A 16,851-nucleotide genomic window follows, 5' to 3' on the forward strand; every position below is an offset into this window, starting at 1 on the left:
GCTTGAATCTCAATCCTCCCTTAGCTTCCTGTTTCTCTGACACGTCATGCCGTTTTACCAAGGGAGCGTGGAGAAGCAGAGTCCCTTTTGTACCTCTCATTCGTACGAGAAGCTAGAAAACTGAATTTTGTTTTCAACGGTATGAGCAGTTAATGCACTCTCAAGCCTGAACAATGGATTTAGACATTCATTCGGAGCTTACAGCTAGTTATGTTAAGTTCCTCGTCCTTTAGCATCTTTTAAAAAAAAAAAATTACCTGTCCATCGTTAGTTATCCAGAGCCAAACAAATCAGAAATATGACTCTTGATTTCTTAAACACGTGCTTAGTCAGGCTTTCTGCATTATTGTTCAGGAAAAAAATTCAACAACATAAGATGTGTCAACAAGCATATGACTATATGAGCTACTCCTCAAGACTATTGCTAAAGAACGGAGAAGCAGGAAGTTTGTTAAAAAATTGGACAACCAAGCTGAGAAAAAAATATTTACAGAGTACCTGTACAACGTAGGTTGGGCTATTTTTAGTTGCATTATGTTTTTGACCAATAACCTGGATAGATACTTCAATCAACGATCCTGACAGCAGTGCGACCATGGCAATGATATCACCTGTTTCAGTTGTAATCCAAACCTGTGACATCGCAATAAGAAGAAATACTGGAGCAGCAAACATGTTTAGAGTACCGTCTGCTCTTCAGAGCCACATGTGTGTCCACTCCTTTACTCTTCATCCTCCTTTACCATTGCACGTTCACCCATTCTATAGATTTTTGGTGTTGGATGGTTAGGAAGGAGAGCAGCTGAATTTCTGATGGCTGCCTCAGCAGTCTCCACCTCCGAAGCCCTTGCACTGAAACAGTCGATAGTGACCCAGAGACCCTTGAGGGAGGAAAGGTGGCTGATGCCAAAATCGCAACCAGCACCGTATGCATAAGTCACGTCATGGACAGTGAATGCAAAATGAAGCTTCTCGATCCTTGGCATTGCTCCTGCTTTAAAAATCGGCCCCGGCCCCCCAGAAAAAGCACCAAAATCGAACTCCTTTAGACTCTGGAATCCACCGCTGCTGATGGTCAGTGTTTCCAGTGTGCATTCCTTTGTGTAAAGATTGAGATAGAGCAAGGTAGGCAGGCCTTTAAGTGCCTGCATGTCTTCCGATCTCAATTGTTCCACCAATATCTGCAAGCAGGTGAGTTCTGAGAGGGAAGGTATCCATTTTGGGAGCCTAGATAAACAGGTGCGCCTATCCCCGATCGAGCTAAATTTCTGAAGTTGAAGTGGACGAGGTAACCATGAGTCAGCTAAGAAATCCAGAGAAGATGGCACACAAGCTGAAATATATAATGATTGGAGGTTTGTTTCTCCCAGCTTACAGAGGGATGATACCAAATATTTCTTGGAGCTTGTTTCATCATCAAAATGACCATTAGATTCCCAATCAACACCAAGAACCTTCAGTTTGGTTAGATTACCTAGCTGTAGCAGAACTTCTCCGGAATTTCTCGCGACACAAAAGCGTGATAGCTCCTGTAAAAATACCATGCTATCAATCCCATGTGGTAATTCTACACCATAAGGAAGAAATAAGTGCACCAGTTGTCGTAGCTGAACCACAGTTCCTGGCAATTCTCTTATTGTTGTCCATCTGAGGTCAAGTGTCTGCAAATGTTGTAGCTTCCCAATTTGTCTTGGGATCTTGCTGATGTTACTGAAACTTGAATACCTCAAGTGTATCAAACATCCAATATCTCCAATGTCACCATCCACCAGATTAGTAAAATTCTCTAGATCTAAGACCCGTAGAACTTGGAAGTCCAACAGAGGGGGGATCTTCTTTGCATCGCCGAAAACACTGAGTGACCGGGTATGGCGCAAGCCATCAGTGCTCTGCCAGAGCTTTTCTTCACAATTACCATGGATGGAAAGGCGTCGAATCTTGTGTGCTGAAGGTGTCAGCTTTTGATTATCCAATATGGTTGCAAAGTTTTCTTTAGCTGATAGTGATACAATAAGGCTAAGCATTATATCATGTACTCGGCAAGCTCTTGGTCTACCACTGTAGTCAATGCCCACTGGCTGGATCATATTTTTGTTGATAAGCTCACTAATGTAGCTTTCTCCAATGTCCTCCATGCTTCGTCCGTATTGTTCAATAATTAACCCTTCTGCCATCCATCTCCTTATTAAACGCAGTCGATCAATCTGATGGTCCTCTGGGAATATGCTTAGATCCAACAAACATGTCTTCAAATAGCAAGGCAGGTCATAATAACTAAGAAACAAAATACTTTTTACCACTCCAAACTCCTGGTCTTGTTCAAATGCAGAACCAATTGATTTATGTACCCCCTCCCATTCTTTCTTTGAGGGTCGTTTTGTTGCTAGTAGGCTAGCTATATTTACTATGGCTAGTGGCAAGCCATCACATTTCCTTAGTATATCATCGGTTATTTCTTTCAGCTCAAAAGGACAATCATCTTCGTGTCCAAATGTTCTTTTCATGAATAATCTCTTTGAATCATCATTATCGAGGGGCTTCATACGATAAACATAGATGTTGTGTGGAAAGCTACATGATTCAGCAACTCCATGAATTCGTGTAGTCGTCATTATTCTACTTGCATTACTATCTTGGGGAAAGGCACATTGGATGTCTTTCCAAGCCTGTTTGCTCCATATATCATCAATTATGACAAAATACCTATTGCACAATTTGTTGGAGAAAAAGCACTGCATTAGTAAGGTTTGTTCCAAAGAGAGTTTTGAAAAGGAATCAAACAAACACTTGAAGGAAAGGGATTTCATAACATATTTGTAGAGTAGAGAAGCTGACTAGAGGGGATTAGTGAATATGAAGCTCTTTCAAAATTTTCATCATTGAGCTTCTCTTCAGTTTCACCTATGATAATTTACATAGGACCACCTAATAACTCTAATCAACTTACAAGGATCTTATCAACCACCAGACTAGCTAGAGCAGCACAACATAATATGATGGAAATGTCTATACAGTCCATAAACGTGGCTAACTCTATTTTGAAAAGTGCTAGAACATGGACATGTCTACACTATTTGTTGTGTTAAATATGTCGATCTATAATTAGATATGTCCTGTTCTTCCTTATTCCGTGATAGTTCGTGCTAAACATGCCTAGACATCACTATTCACTACTCTTGAAAAACATATCTAGAGAGGGAAAAAAATGAGTATCTTGTGAGATGACTTGTCGCAAAGATTTTTTTCCCTCATATGTCAGCATATTTGTTCAGCAAGAATTCCACCTTAAATACAAGAAGCAAATACCACAAGTAGGTCCCAGGATTCAAACCCGGGCTGGCTCCATGAGAGCGCAGTCATGTGGCCAATTTCCGTGCCAGAGCCTTGGCCATACAAAAGCACCAAGATCTTCAAGATAACATATTCAACATTATAGCACCCATACGGACTCATTTAAGCTCCAAGAACAATCTAGAAGAATGGTATCAGTATTTTCACAAGAGGGTGGAAAATTCAAGGTTCAAAAAAACGCAATTAAACGTCGTTTAATCAAGATTAAACGCTGAACGCTGGGGTAGCGTTGCGTTTATGGGGTAAACGTTGAAAAAAACATTGGGCGCGTTTAGACGCCCGTTTAAACTCGCGGCAGCGTTTAAACCACGCGGAATCGGTCAAAAAACGTTCTGCACGGTGGGAAACGTGAGCGCGGGAAAGCGCGTGGCGCGTGAGCGGGAGGGAAAGAACGGCGCGGGAAGGAATCGCGAGCAGGCGCGGGAATTAGAAGCGGGCCCAACAAATCGACCGCACGACAGTCGGGGCGGCGCAACCAGTCGTGCCTCTGCCTCCCTCGCGAGCCGCGGAGTTCCCGTCGCGCCTCCGCCTCCGGCGTCGCCAGCCGCCACGCCTCCCGCCTCCCGCCTCCCGCTGCTTCTCCCTGCAGGGCCCCTCGAGGCCTCGACTGCTGCTCCTCCCTGCAGGGGCCCGTCGCGCGTCCGCCTCCCTGGGGACCCATTGGCTTCCCGTCCGCCTCCCTGTAGGGGGCCCGTCCGCCTCCCTGCAGGGGACCCGTCGGCTTCCCGTCGCTGCTCCTCGGCTCCTCCCTGCAGGCGCCCCAAGCCCCCAAGGTCAGTGCCCTCCCCTGCTCGCTGCTCCTTCCTCCCGCTCGCTCCTCCGCCCCCTGCTCCTCTCCCCTGTTCCTCTCCCCTGCTCTGGATGATTGGCTCTGCATGTATGTGTATGTGTTTGCCACTTTGCCTTAACCCTGCCTTGAATAAGTCTCTAAATGCCTGATTTGTGAGTTGATGTATTTGTATGTACCCTTGAATCCGATGCATTTAAGTATTTCAATTCCTGTTGTATGAATTTATGTGATTGCTCTGATGAATGACATTGTGAATTGTTCTAAAAGTTCCTGAATGTTAATATGTATGCCTGAATGTGATTGCTCTGATATATGTATGCCTTATTATGATTTGTACTCTTGTTCTTGGGTTGGGATTAGGATGTCGATGTCCGATGCTGCACCTGCTGCTGGTGGTGGTACTGAAGCCACTGAGGTTGTCAACCATCTGAAAAGAAAGTCCTCTGATATAGGCTGGGAGTGGGCGCGTCTCTGTGATCCCAATGACAAGAACAAAGTTATGTGTCTTTTTTGTGGACAAGAGACCTCAGCAGGAATTAATCGGCTTAAGCAACATCTTGCTCATAAGGGCACATCTATTGTGAAGTGCCCAAAAGTTCCTGAGGAAGTTAAGGAGAAGTGCATTAAGAATCTTGATGAAATAGCAAAGAAGAAGAAAGATAAGCAGCAACATGATAGAGAATTTAGGGAGAATGTGCAGATTGCTACCGGTGAAGAGGACGAAGTGGTCGAAGTTGAGTCAATTGTTGGAAGCTCAAGCACACCCAAGAAGCTAGGGCCCATGGACAAATTTACACGTCCCATTGATCCCAAGTTAAGCAGTGCTGAAGCTAAGAGGCAACAAAACATAAATGAAGCACTTTGGAAAGAGAGAACACACCAAGTGCAGCGATATGTTGCTAAATGGGTCTATACACATGGTATGTTCTGCACTTAAGAAATCCTTATTGCTGCAGCCTTCATATTTATTCGATTATTAGCTGCTGGAATTTTAATTTTCTGCACCAATTTTTTTGCAGCTATTCCATTCAATGCTTGTGACAATGATGAGTTCAAAGAAATGGTTGAAGCTATTGGTCAATTTGGTCCTGGTTTCCAACCTCCAACTCAATATGATCTTCGGGGCAGATTGTTGGAAGAGGAGCACGCAAGAACCAAGAGCTTGCTACAAGATCGTGAAGATGAGAAGATTAAGCATGGCTGCTCCATCATGACTGATGCTTGGACAGATATGAAGAGAAGGAGTATTATGAACCTGTGCACAAATACAAGTGAGGGCACAACTTTTATCAAGTCAAAGGAGATGTTAGATGTGTCACACACTAGTGAAGTTATATATGAGCTCGTTGACAAGGCAATTGAGGATGTAGGTGCTGAAAATGTGGTGCAAATTGTGACAGACAATGCCTCTAACAACATGGGAGCTAAGGCTTTGCTACAAGCTAAGAGGCCAAACATATTTTGGAGTTCTTGTGCAACTCATACCATTAATCTTATGCTGCAAGGTATTGGCAACCTTGCAAAATTCAAGAAGACGATTGATCAAGTAAAATCATTCACTATCTTTGTGTATGGTCACCACCGAACTTTGGCATGTTTGAGGTCCTTCACCTTGAAGAGAGAAATCATAAGGCCAGGGGTAACTAGATTTGCTATAGCCTATCTGACAATGCAAAGTATGATGGAGAAGAAGGATTGTCTAAGGAAGATGGTGGTTGATTCCAAGTGGGAAGACTTATCTGAAGTGAAGACCAAAAAGGGCAAGGATGCTACAGCCACGGTGTTGAACATACAATTTTGGAGAAATGTGTCCCTTTGTTTGAAGGTCTTTGAGCCCTTGGTGAAAGTTTTACGTTTGGTGGATGGGGATGTGAAACCATCTATGGGGTATGTCTACGGAGAACTTCTCAAGGCAAAGAAAGAGATCAAAGAATCATTTGGAAATGTGGAAAAGAACTACAGAGATGTGATGGCCATTGTTGACAAGAAAATGAAAAATAGGCTTGATTGTCCATTGCATGTGGCTGCATATTTGCTGAATCCATACTATAGTTACAACAATCCAGCAATCTTCTCTGATTCAAATGTAGTGGAAAAATTCATGCAATGTGTGGAGACCTTTTATCATGACGATGATGATAAACAACATGGGGCTGTTAATGTGGACTTGGAAATATTCCAAAAGAGACAAGGAAACTTCTCAAAGAAGATGGCAAAGACCTGCGAATGCTTCGATTTCAATCCGGGTAAGCTAATGCATCAATTCTGTCCAGATTTGTCTCTGCAATTAATTCTGTCCAGAATTTTCTGCAATCAATTTTGCACATGTTTGAGACATTTCACTTAATTTTGTAGCATCTTGGTGGAGGCTTTATGGAGGTGGAGCACCAGATTTGCAATATATGGCCATTAGAATCCTCTCACTGACCTCTAGTGCATCTGGATGTGAAAGGAATTGGAGTACATTTGAACAGGTTAGTTTGCACTCTATTCCCAATGTAATGTACATGTGTTGATGTTGGAATTCTAATTTATAATGTATTTGTACAACATCATACAAAGAGAAGGAATAGGCTGACAACAGAGCGTCTCAACTCTTTAGTCTTCATCCAATTCAATAATAAATTGATGTCCAAGAAGGAGAAAATTAAAAGAAAGAGTAACTATGAAGTGCTCCTAAGTAGTGATGCTTCCGAAGCTCAAGGATTTTTCTTTGAGGGAGGGGATGCTCATGCATTGGCTGTCTTTAGGGATGAGGAAGATGAGGGAGAAATGCCAGAGACAAGGATACCATGGAGTGTCATTGGAGATGCAATGGGAACTAATGAACAGCTTCAACCTCAAAGGAGTGCAAGAGTGGCTAGAGAGGTGTATGAAGAAGGGTGGGAATCTGAATCCGAAGATCTTGATTATCAAGATGATGACATTGCCTATGAGGATGATCATGATGAAGAAGCAATTCTGAATTGCACTACATTTGCGGACTGAGCAGATTTTATGATGGCAGCATGCTGCCAAGTTATCTAAATATCATTATCTACTTGTCTACTTATGTTTAATTTGTGTATGGACCATAAGATAAGACCATTATTGTGTGTTGTACTGCTATGTGCTATTTGTGGGCCATTAAGGCATGTGAACTGTGACTGTTGTGCGTATATTTTCTTGTCATATTTTGCCTTGTGCTGCTGCCCTGTTGTTTGGAAGCTTGGCTGTACATGTAGTTATTTGATTTTACTGTTTACAGATTATTAACTTGTCTCCTTTTGATTGTTAGCTGTTGTTGAATGCAAGAAACCCAGGAGGAAAGGAAGGGATGTCAAAAACAAGTGTGCAGCAAGAGGTATGGTCACTATTATTACTTCTAGTTGTGTTATTACTACTGATATTGCTCTCAGTATCACAAAAATAATAAAAAAATAAAAAAAACGTTTAATCGCGTTTAATCTCGTTTAAACTACTAAAACTCTAAACCATCGGCTAGCGTTCGCTCAGCGTTTAGCGTTTTTTTGAACCTTGGGAAAATTAGTCACCTTTTCAATTTCTTCACCAAGAAACGAAACTCGCTTGGATGTATGGGTCACACCACTTGGTTCACAAGTATTCAATCGTACACAATAATGGATCAGGCTGAATCATAATATATCAACTCAAGAACAGGTTAAAGGTAAGATCAACCAACTTATGGAATGCACGTAGATGGACGAATTTTACTTCTGTTTACCTTGAATGAGCCTAGCATGGAAACAAACTCAGCTTAGTAGTCTCCACAGCGTGCAACTATGATTATGAATTACTTTTAATGAATAGGTTTGTCTAGAAAAACATTTTGTAATAGTATATTGCAACAGAACATTAGTAAGTGACAATAATTTTGTTTCGAAATGTGAATGTATAAACCGACATTTGTGATATGAGGGAGTATTATCACTTTTGTAACCAGCGTTACTCTGTTTTGCTTGTCAATTAAGATATGCACACATCTCACATGCATGGAACCAGATATTTGCTTTGTCCCATGTATATAAAATGGAATTAGTGTAAGTGTAATGGCATAAAGCACTTATATGTTGAAACCATTGAGATTGTTACATGTAACAAAAACAAATGTTCTGATGTATAGATGTATAGTAGGTACTCTGTTTCTAAATACATGACTTTTAGGACATGTGTCAATCACCCTTTCCTAGATCATAAATGTATCAAGGATTACTGAGTCTGACAATATGAACATATTTTCATAAAATAGAATTACTAATCGAAGTATTTGTATCACTGTCCTTAGCACAAATGTAGGACAACATTTATTCAACACAAGAGGTAGTCTAATGGAAATCCAAGCAGACTGCCTTACTGTACATCATAGACTGACTTTATCAAACTAAGATACAGCTACTTTGAGAATTAACTTGAATCTGACATCCTATCTTAGCAACCAAATTTCTACTTCAAATGTTTCTTCCCAAAAAAAAAATGCAAAGTACAGGCTGACTCCAATATTTTGTATAAGCAGAAGGGGGGGAAAACATAGTACCCTACCCACTTGCATTTTTGCATACCTTTTATTTTGAAGATAGCATCTCATCCTGCTGATAAGTTGTAGATAGTCTAACCCTCCATGGCCAAGATCTTGTATCTGTTAGTATTGATCTCCACCATTTGGGCCCAACGGACCAAATGGACCCTGACTCGCGCCCTGATCGGGGGCGCTCAGCCCATGGAAGGCTGGTGGGTCCCCGTCGCGCAGCCCCATAAAAGGAGGTGAGGACCAGCGGCACAAGGCACGAGGTTCGCCGCAGCTACAGTTCCTACCATCCTAAACCCTAACCCGATCTAGAGAGGGGGACTGTCAGCGACGGGAAGCTCCACCGTGCCGCGCCGTCGCCGCTACTGGCTCGCCGTCGACTACAACACCGCCAACCCTGCACTGCGCATCGCTGCCCTAGCGCAGAACGCCACCGACGAACCTACGGTGGCTCTAGATTAAGAAAGTAACATCTCGATCTACACCCTAGTCGATCCAATAGTTATAACAATGGTATCAGAGCCAATCTAGTGTGCAGATTGAGATAGGGAAGAATTCGTTTGCGAATCCATAGAACAAGGGACAGAACAAGATGTACATCGATCTCGGATCGAAAAAGTCAAATAAATCTCAAACCCTAACACTAGCAAGAGCAAAGAGGCGGCGGGACTTACCTCCGCCGTCACCATTGCTGCCAAGCAGAGCCGCCGGGCAAAGCGCTCCCGGACTTGGGGGCAAGGGCACTGTCGCCCAGTCCGCTCGACGGAGGCGTGCTCAGCCGAGGGCGAGCATGCGCGCCGGCGAGGGGATCGGCGGCGGCGCCACCATCTCTCCCTGGACGCCATGAGCGGCCCTCGGTTCATGCTCCGTGCGAGGCTAGGGAAGAAGGGGAGGAGAAAGAAAGCAAAAGGAGGAAGTGCCGGGGCAGCTGGACTGGATCCGGCGGCGGCGTCCCTCGCCGGCATCGACGGCAAGAGTGGCAGGTCGCCACGGGCGGCCGCCGCCGTGCGGCTCAGGCAGAAGAAAAAGAAAAGAAAGGGCTCGGGGTCGCGCGACTGTAATCCGCGTCGCCGGCCATAAAGCCGGTGGTCGGGCCCAGCGGCGCGCCGGCGGGAGAGAGCCGGCGGCGGCGCCGCCACCAAGGGCCAGCCGCCGCTCGATGGTTACAGAGAGAGCAGAGGAAAGAATGGTGCTAGGGTTTGGGAGGAGTCGGTCGGCCGCAGCTGGTTTTGATCCAGCGAAATCAACGCTCGGCCTTCGGATGGCAGTCGATGGCCAGGATCATTCTGCAGTCGATGGGCCGGTTGCGCGAGTGGGCCGCGGGCCGCTTCCACCAGCGGGCGCGCGCGCGGGTAGGTAGCGCTGAGCTGGGCCGCCGCCGCTTGGCTGCTGGGTCGCGGTAGCGCACTCGCAGGCGCGCGAGCGGGTCATGGGCCGGTTTGCCGGCTGGGCCTCTTGCACAGTAAAGAACGTTTTAAAAGTTTCTTCTATTTTTTAAGAGCATGATTAAAGAACTTAGTTTTGAGTAAGTTTGTACAGTTTTATCTCTATTCAATTTTGAACCAATGAGATAAATTGTTTAGAGAGAAAATGAGTACAAAGTATTGTTTCAGAAAAGAAAGAAAAGTTTTCCGCTGCCATAAAGAAAGGAAAATATTTCTGCTGTTATACAGTTGCTATCTTCCAATTAAGTCGGAACCAACGAGAAGATTTAATTGGAAGAATGGTCTAAAAGTCTTAAATGAGTTTTTTCTTGTGGATATAAGATAGAAAAGCTTCCGCTGTTTAAAGTCAAAATTGAGTTTTGGCATTTTTATGCCATTTGAAGTCTCAAAGTTGAGCATCACTGGAATCATAAAGATAATTCTCAAAGAAAAAAGAAATTAAAGTTAATTATAATATCGTTATTTTCTGACCAACGTTGATGATAATAATATTATAATTTTTATGAGTTATAGTTTAAAGTTTAAAGTCCATGGTAAATGTTGCATTATAGTGATTTTTTTTAGAATAGATAAAGAACTGCTCTTAAACTAGAGAAATATATTTTTCTACTTTTCGCTGCAATAAATTTGATTATTCTCTAATTAAATTCGAACCAACGAGAGAATTTAATTTTGAGGAGCAGATATATGGTTTTAAAGTTCATTGAGTTTTTCCATACATTAATTCCGTTTCTGCCCAACGGTGATATGGAATTAATGTAAAAGATTATTCTATTTCTGCCCAACGGTGATATAGAATAGAACTAAAAGTTTTAGTTGTTGTCTTTTCAGACAAAGATTTACATGTAGTCCTTTTTGACGGGACAAAGGAAAATGAACTGAGTACCTGTGACTCAGAAAGAAAGAAGGTCATCGCATGAGAAAGTGTATTTTCTTTAAAGAATGACTTGAAAAGAAAAGTACTTATGGATGTTGATCCAAGAAAAGAAGATAGAGCAGTAAGAGATCATTTTTGAGAAATACCTCTTGTGTACTATCTATCAAGAAGATTTCATTATGAGTTCATTTAAAGTTGTGATAAGTCATACATGTTTAATTTGACCAACGTCGGATTAAGCATGTGTGTCATGAAATATTCAGATTTATTTCTGAATTTGATATGAACCGAACCTAACATTTTTGTTTGGAAAAGTATGAAATAACCCGCATGACGGGATAAAGTTGGCATAGTGCTAATCTTGCATGGCGGGAGAAAGTTGTGGTGACTTATGTACTGGTTTATCCCACACTGGGAGAAAAAGTTTGGAGTACCTTTGCTATTCTAGAATTGATCGGGCACTTCTATTGTGTCACAGAGATTAAGCACTCATTGAGTTTAATGAAGAATGGAAAGTTACATATGAACCTCAAGATAAGAAAGATTTGCGAGCGTGACTTTCTAAAGTATTGGTAGTAGACTCTGTTGAGTTCGTGAAGTAAAAAAAAATACTATCATATCGAATAAAGGACTCTATTGAGTTATCAAAATAAAGTGAATAAAAGGTACTCCCATACGAATTAAGAAAATACTTTGTTCTGCATGACATAATCATGTGGATGAAGTAATAAAAGTTTTCTCATTCACAAAGTTGTGAATAGTTTTCGAAATTGTGGCAGAAAAGTTCAAGCCACATTTCGAGGGGGAGAAATATGAGACAGTTAAGAAAAGTACTCCCCTGTAATGTGCATTGAAAGCAAGAGATGATCTATTAAAGAATGAATATAACCGTCAGGGGGAGTACAACGGTCACTATAGTGATACCCCTATGTAAAGAAATGGCTAAATTCCGGCATTCATGCTGGACGACCCTCAAAGATAGTAAGATGGTGTTTACAGAGCACATATAAAATTTTTAATAGATATAAAGTTTTTAACAGATTGAACCAAAACAAGAGATTTACTGATATGCCATCTTTACAAAAGATAGAATAATCTGGGGAGCATGGTATGTAGAGACCTAAGCCTTGAAGAGAAGTAGAAATGCGTGTCCACTTCGATGATTCAGGAGCAATAAGTTTCTCATACTTGTTGATGTTGCATACAACACCTGTTGTTAGCTTTTCAAAGAAGATGAATAATGTAAAGAAGGGTCTTGTTATGCAAGAGTCTATAGAGTCTATTGCTTTTGGCAAAGAGCAACAACAGCCCCATATAGAAAACAATGTACCAAGAAAAGAAATGGAGGTTGATTCCACCTCATTTGAAGAAGTCACGAGAATTCTATGGGCTAAGTCCGTGGAAAAGGAAAATAATTCCTAAAAGAGTCACCACAGTAGGTTGTAATGGACCTACAAAGAGAAATGTGACTCTAGAGGGAATGGTGAAAGATATAACGAAAGGCTTGTGACAAAAGTTTCACACAAAGTGAAGAAATATTTACATGACACTACTTGACGTTTTGTCATGGAAAGAAAGAATATATGAGATACCACAAGAAGAAACACATTTAAAGCCTTGAGATGGTGGTATCTAAAGTTCATAGAAATAGTAAGAAAAAAAAAATTGGGTTTAAAGAGATTGAGGAGGACAATAGTTTTTAAGGAAAGTTTTAAAAGAAAGTTAAAGAATGGGAAATTTTATTTCCACAACTTAAAGATAACACCCTACCCACTAGTGGTGGTGTTAATATGCTATTTCAGATAAAGAATTCTTGTCCTCAAGTTTTTGATCTTAGTGGTTGGTTTTCGTTCTAAGAATTGAAACTCATTGAGATAAAAAGAAAGGGGTATTATGGTTACAACAAAGGCATACTTAGAAAAGATTCTAAAGAAATGAAGTATGCGAATGAGTAAACATACGCCTGTTCCTATCGTCAAGGGTAATAGTTTTGGGAACCTTAGTGTTACAGGAACCAATGTGAAACAGAAATAGTCCCATATGCTTCAGCTGTTAGAAGTTTTATAAGCGCGCAAGTAAAGAACTTACCCTGACATAGTTTTGTGTATCCGGGTTCTTTTGGCAAAAGCTCAATCCAGATATAGATCACTGGAATGAAATTGAGAATGTCGGCCTCATGCTAAGTTGGAAAGAACAAGTACTCTCAAAAGGTTGTGAGTACAAAAGTAGAACTTGTGAAATGTGTAGCGAAATCCACAATTGTCGCTAACTTTCACATTTGGAGGTTTTGTGTGGAAAAGCTCCAAAACAAAGCAATTATGATCAATGTGATGCAAAGATATAGTATAGCATGATACGAGGCCGAGGGACAGGCAAAATGCTTAAGTGAACCTGTACCCAGAGTTGATAATGGTTGACAACAGCAATAACCATTAAAGTAGTTTGCTCCTATGACAACGAGTCAAGTGTGGTGCCAAACACATTGACACAAAGTTATACGTTGTAAAGGAGAAAGTCCGGAATCATGATGAAATGCATTGTGAGTATAAGTGACAGAAAGTGTCTGCGGATCCGCTTGCTAAAGGCTTGCCGCCCAGTGTGTACAGAGAACACACAGTCGACATGGGTTCATGGTATAGCCTATGTTTTCCGGACGATAAAGGGCCCAAAGTTAAAGTACCTATTTCAGAACCGAGAGGTGTGTTGTAGCTGTTAAGTCTATCGGTTATTGACCGTGACGATGAGGCATGCTCATATGCACTAATCCGTGATGGAGTAGGTAAACAAAGAATAAAGAATGTTGAAAGTAAAGATTGAGATAAGTTAAAAGACAAGATGAGATCAAGGGGGAGAATGTTAGTATTGATCTGCACCATTTGGGCCCAACGGACCAAATGGACCCTGACTCGCGCCGTGATCGGGGGCGCTCAGCCCATGGAAGGCTGGTGGGCCCCCGTCGCGCAGCCCCATAAAAGGAGGTGAGGACCAGCGGCACAAGGCACGAGGTTCGCCGCAGCTACAGTTCCTACCATCCTAAACCCTAACCCGATCTAGAGAGGGGGACTGTCAGCGACGGGAAGCTCCACCGTGCCGCGCCGTCGCCGCTACTGGCTCGCCGTCGACTACACCGCCAACCCTGCACTGCGCGTCGCTGCCCTAGCGCAGAACGCCACCGACGAACCTACGGTGGCTCTGGATTAAGAAAGTAACATCTCGATCTACACCCTAGTCGATCCAATAGTTATAACAGTATCCTTGCAATTTCTTCACTTTGCTCAGCAGTTTTGTTTCTATTGCTTTCAAGAACTTGCAAGAATGCATCGCTGAGAATCTTTTTCACATTAGGACTTCGAGATACAGACACAAAAGCCGTGCAATCAAATTGGCTAGTAATCTTTTGAAAGACCTGATTAGCAAGTGTTGTCTTGCCTAATCCTCCAGGTCCAACTATTGACACAACCATCCGCTGTGGATGCAAATCAATGCGATCTGTGAGCCAGGTGACAAGTTTGTCCCTTTGCCTATCAATACCGACAAGCCTATCTGCCTCCTCAAAGACAGCATGCAATCTGGGGTCAATTACCACAGAATTTGGGCATGGCATGGATGGACCCTGCTCATATCTCCTATGTCGATCACTAACCTTTAGGGCACGTTCCATCAGTTCTTTGATCTCATTGCTGATACGACGGCGTGCCCTGAGAGTAGTAACCAGGCCAGTCAACTTGTGGGTAAGGCCATCACTGGTGTCGCCATGGCTGAGGTTGTGCATATACTTGTCAATGCAGTCCTCGGCATCGTAGGACAGCTCCCTCAACTGACTCATCCATTCCTTTACTTGTGGCTTGGCTTCCCTCTGACTCGGACACCATCTCCAGGGCTGTCTTCATGCTGCCTAGCTCATCTTGAAGGTCAGCAATCTTCTTTCGCACATCTTTAAACCTCTCGAACTCCTTTCCCAACAATACAGTGAGCTTGATAAGGACGGGGTTCATCACCCCCAGCAAAGCACTTGCTGTCAATCCAACCATCTTGCTTCCAGCTTCCCTTTTCCTTGGTTCTGGTCTGCACTGGTTATAGGATGACACATAACTCAAGTGAGAAGTGACTATAAACATTATCACTCCAATTTTATGCCTACGAAACAGTTCCTAGAGCAGAGAAAGAAATGAAGCAAGGGACGAACCTGGTGGAAAAACTGGAATTGGGCCTAATTAGTAGCTAAGAAAGTAAGAAGTGGTCTTCTCTGGGAGCAGAGGAATCAAACTAATCGCTCACGCACCGGCGCTTCGCCCTCTCTTGCTCCGGCGGGCTCCGCCCGTGTTTCACACCCGTCGGCGGGCGAGGTCCAACCGGCGGCGTGGTGGAGAACGCGATGGAGATGCTGGGGAATGGAGAAGCGGTGTCGCCCAAGGAAAAACTTACCGGCGGTAAGTCATTTACTGGACCGCACCGGTAACGGAAAATTACCGAAAACCGGCGGTTTACCGGATTTACCGGTCGGTAAACCAATTCAAATTTGAAACCACCGAATTTCGTATTTTTCGACCGGTTTCCGTTGTAATTTCGGTGGAATAGGCTGCATAATTACCGAAAAATGTTGACCACGGTAGAAAACAACAAATTGTGTTAAGAGAAGTGTAATATTTTCAGAGAATTATATCTAATTCTTATATATAATAGTTCAATATGCATAATGATTTTCTTACAAAGCAAATATTAATAGAATTGACGTAAAACATATGTATATCAATACAAACCACAATCCAAATGCAATAAAATATAGGTTCAACTTGTTAACACAATTTATAGGTTCAAATAAAATATAGGTTCAAATAATACAAGTCTCAAATAGTTAACACATAATATACTCTAAAATTTTTATTTCGGTGTTTTCCCATAGGAAAACCTTACGACCGACCGAAAATTGTTGATGACTCCCATTGTAACGTCGAATCCTATAAAAAGGAATAAATAAAATGGGTGAGAAGATGTAAAAGAAATGAATGCAAGTGAGAAAATAAGATGTGTTACCTACATACTTAGGTACTCGGAGGGATCTTGCTCTGGGGGATATTCCTGATAGTACATGTGAGGATTTCCATATGGGAGATATCCTTGATAGTACATATGGGGATATCCATATAGAGGACGCGGAGGGACAGCCATCGGATGTGGTTGTGGTGGCCACACAAAGGAGGGTGCCGACGGGTAGCTGTAGGTGGAACTGACAGAGGTAGAGCTACCATCATCCTCACCGTCGTACGGGCCTAATGGACGAGTATTGCTTCTTGTGCGACGTTGAGAGTTGGGTGCTCCATGATCTTGATCTTGTGTGGCATGGGTGAAGGCAGTCTCTCCCGTAAATCTCATAGCACCAGTTGGAGCACCACTAGTAGAAGCACCACCACGATCATCCCCATCATCATCGTCATTGTCATCACCACCCTCATTGCCATCACCATCATCGTCATCGTCGTCGTCGTCATCATCATCACCACCACTACCACCATGTCCATCATCACTAGGCTCTGGTGTGGTATCGTCAGTGCCAATGCTTTCCTCCTCAACGTCACCCTTTCTTTGTTTTTTTTGTTTAGACTGATTTGGAGGAATTTTGGTCTTTCTTTTCCCTAGGTGGGTGTCACCAATATTCTCTCTGGCCCAATCATCAACATTTACTGGCTCACCCACCCTACGTGCGAGGTCAGTCAAGATCTGAGCAGGCACAGGAGGGTCGGCAAAATCAGAATCTTCATCTAAGGTTGGTGCTCTATTTGATCTACCATGCTGCATCCATTCTTCAATTGGCCTGGTCTGCCGATACAATGAGAGATCCATGAAGCTAGTAGCAGGATCGAAA

The 16,851-nt window shown here is 42.7% G+C and overlaps 2 protein-coding genes across 3 annotated transcripts; one reads left to right on the forward strand and one right to left on the reverse strand.

Annotated features, from left to right (window-relative positions):
* Positions 1 to 309: 309 nt before the first annotated feature.
* On the reverse strand, positions 310 to 15,392 carry LOC120712312 (disease resistance protein RGA5-like). Of its 2 annotated transcripts, none has more exons than XM_039998073.1 (4): positions 15,175 to 15,392; positions 14,242 to 15,053; positions 8,701 to 8,777; positions 310 to 2,703 (listed from the first exon to the last, which is right to left on the reverse strand). In XM_039998073.1, exons 2-4 carry the CDS (start codon positions 14,812 to 14,814, stop codon positions 723 to 725), a joined length of 2,631 nt encoding a protein of 876 aa, XP_039854007.1. In that variant the 5' UTR covers positions 14,815 to 15,053; positions 15,175 to 15,392; the 3' UTR covers positions 310 to 722. The 2 variants fall into 2 exon arrangements, with proteins under 2 accessions (XP_039854007.1, XP_039854006.1); XM_039998072.1 differs by having other exon boundaries at positions 14,242 to 15,058.
* Positions 4,888 to 7,299, forward strand: LOC120712313. Its single transcript, XM_039998074.1, has 4 exons — positions 4,888 to 5,061; positions 5,161 to 6,387; positions 6,497 to 6,615; positions 6,692 to 7,299. The coding sequence occupies exons 1-4, from the start codon at positions 4,923 to 4,925 to the stop codon at positions 7,127 to 7,129; spliced, it is 1,923 nt and encodes a 640-aa protein (XP_039854008.1). The 5' UTR covers positions 4,888 to 4,922; the 3' UTR covers positions 7,130 to 7,299.
* Positions 15,393 to 16,851: the final 1,459 nt, after the last annotated feature.

Source organism: Panicum virgatum, chromosome 6K, assembly GCF_016808335.1.
Source record: "Panicum virgatum strain AP13 chromosome 6K, P.virgatum_v5, whole genome shotgun sequence".
NCBI classification, from domain to species: Eukaryota; Viridiplantae; Streptophyta; class Magnoliopsida; order Poales; family Poaceae; genus Panicum; species Panicum virgatum.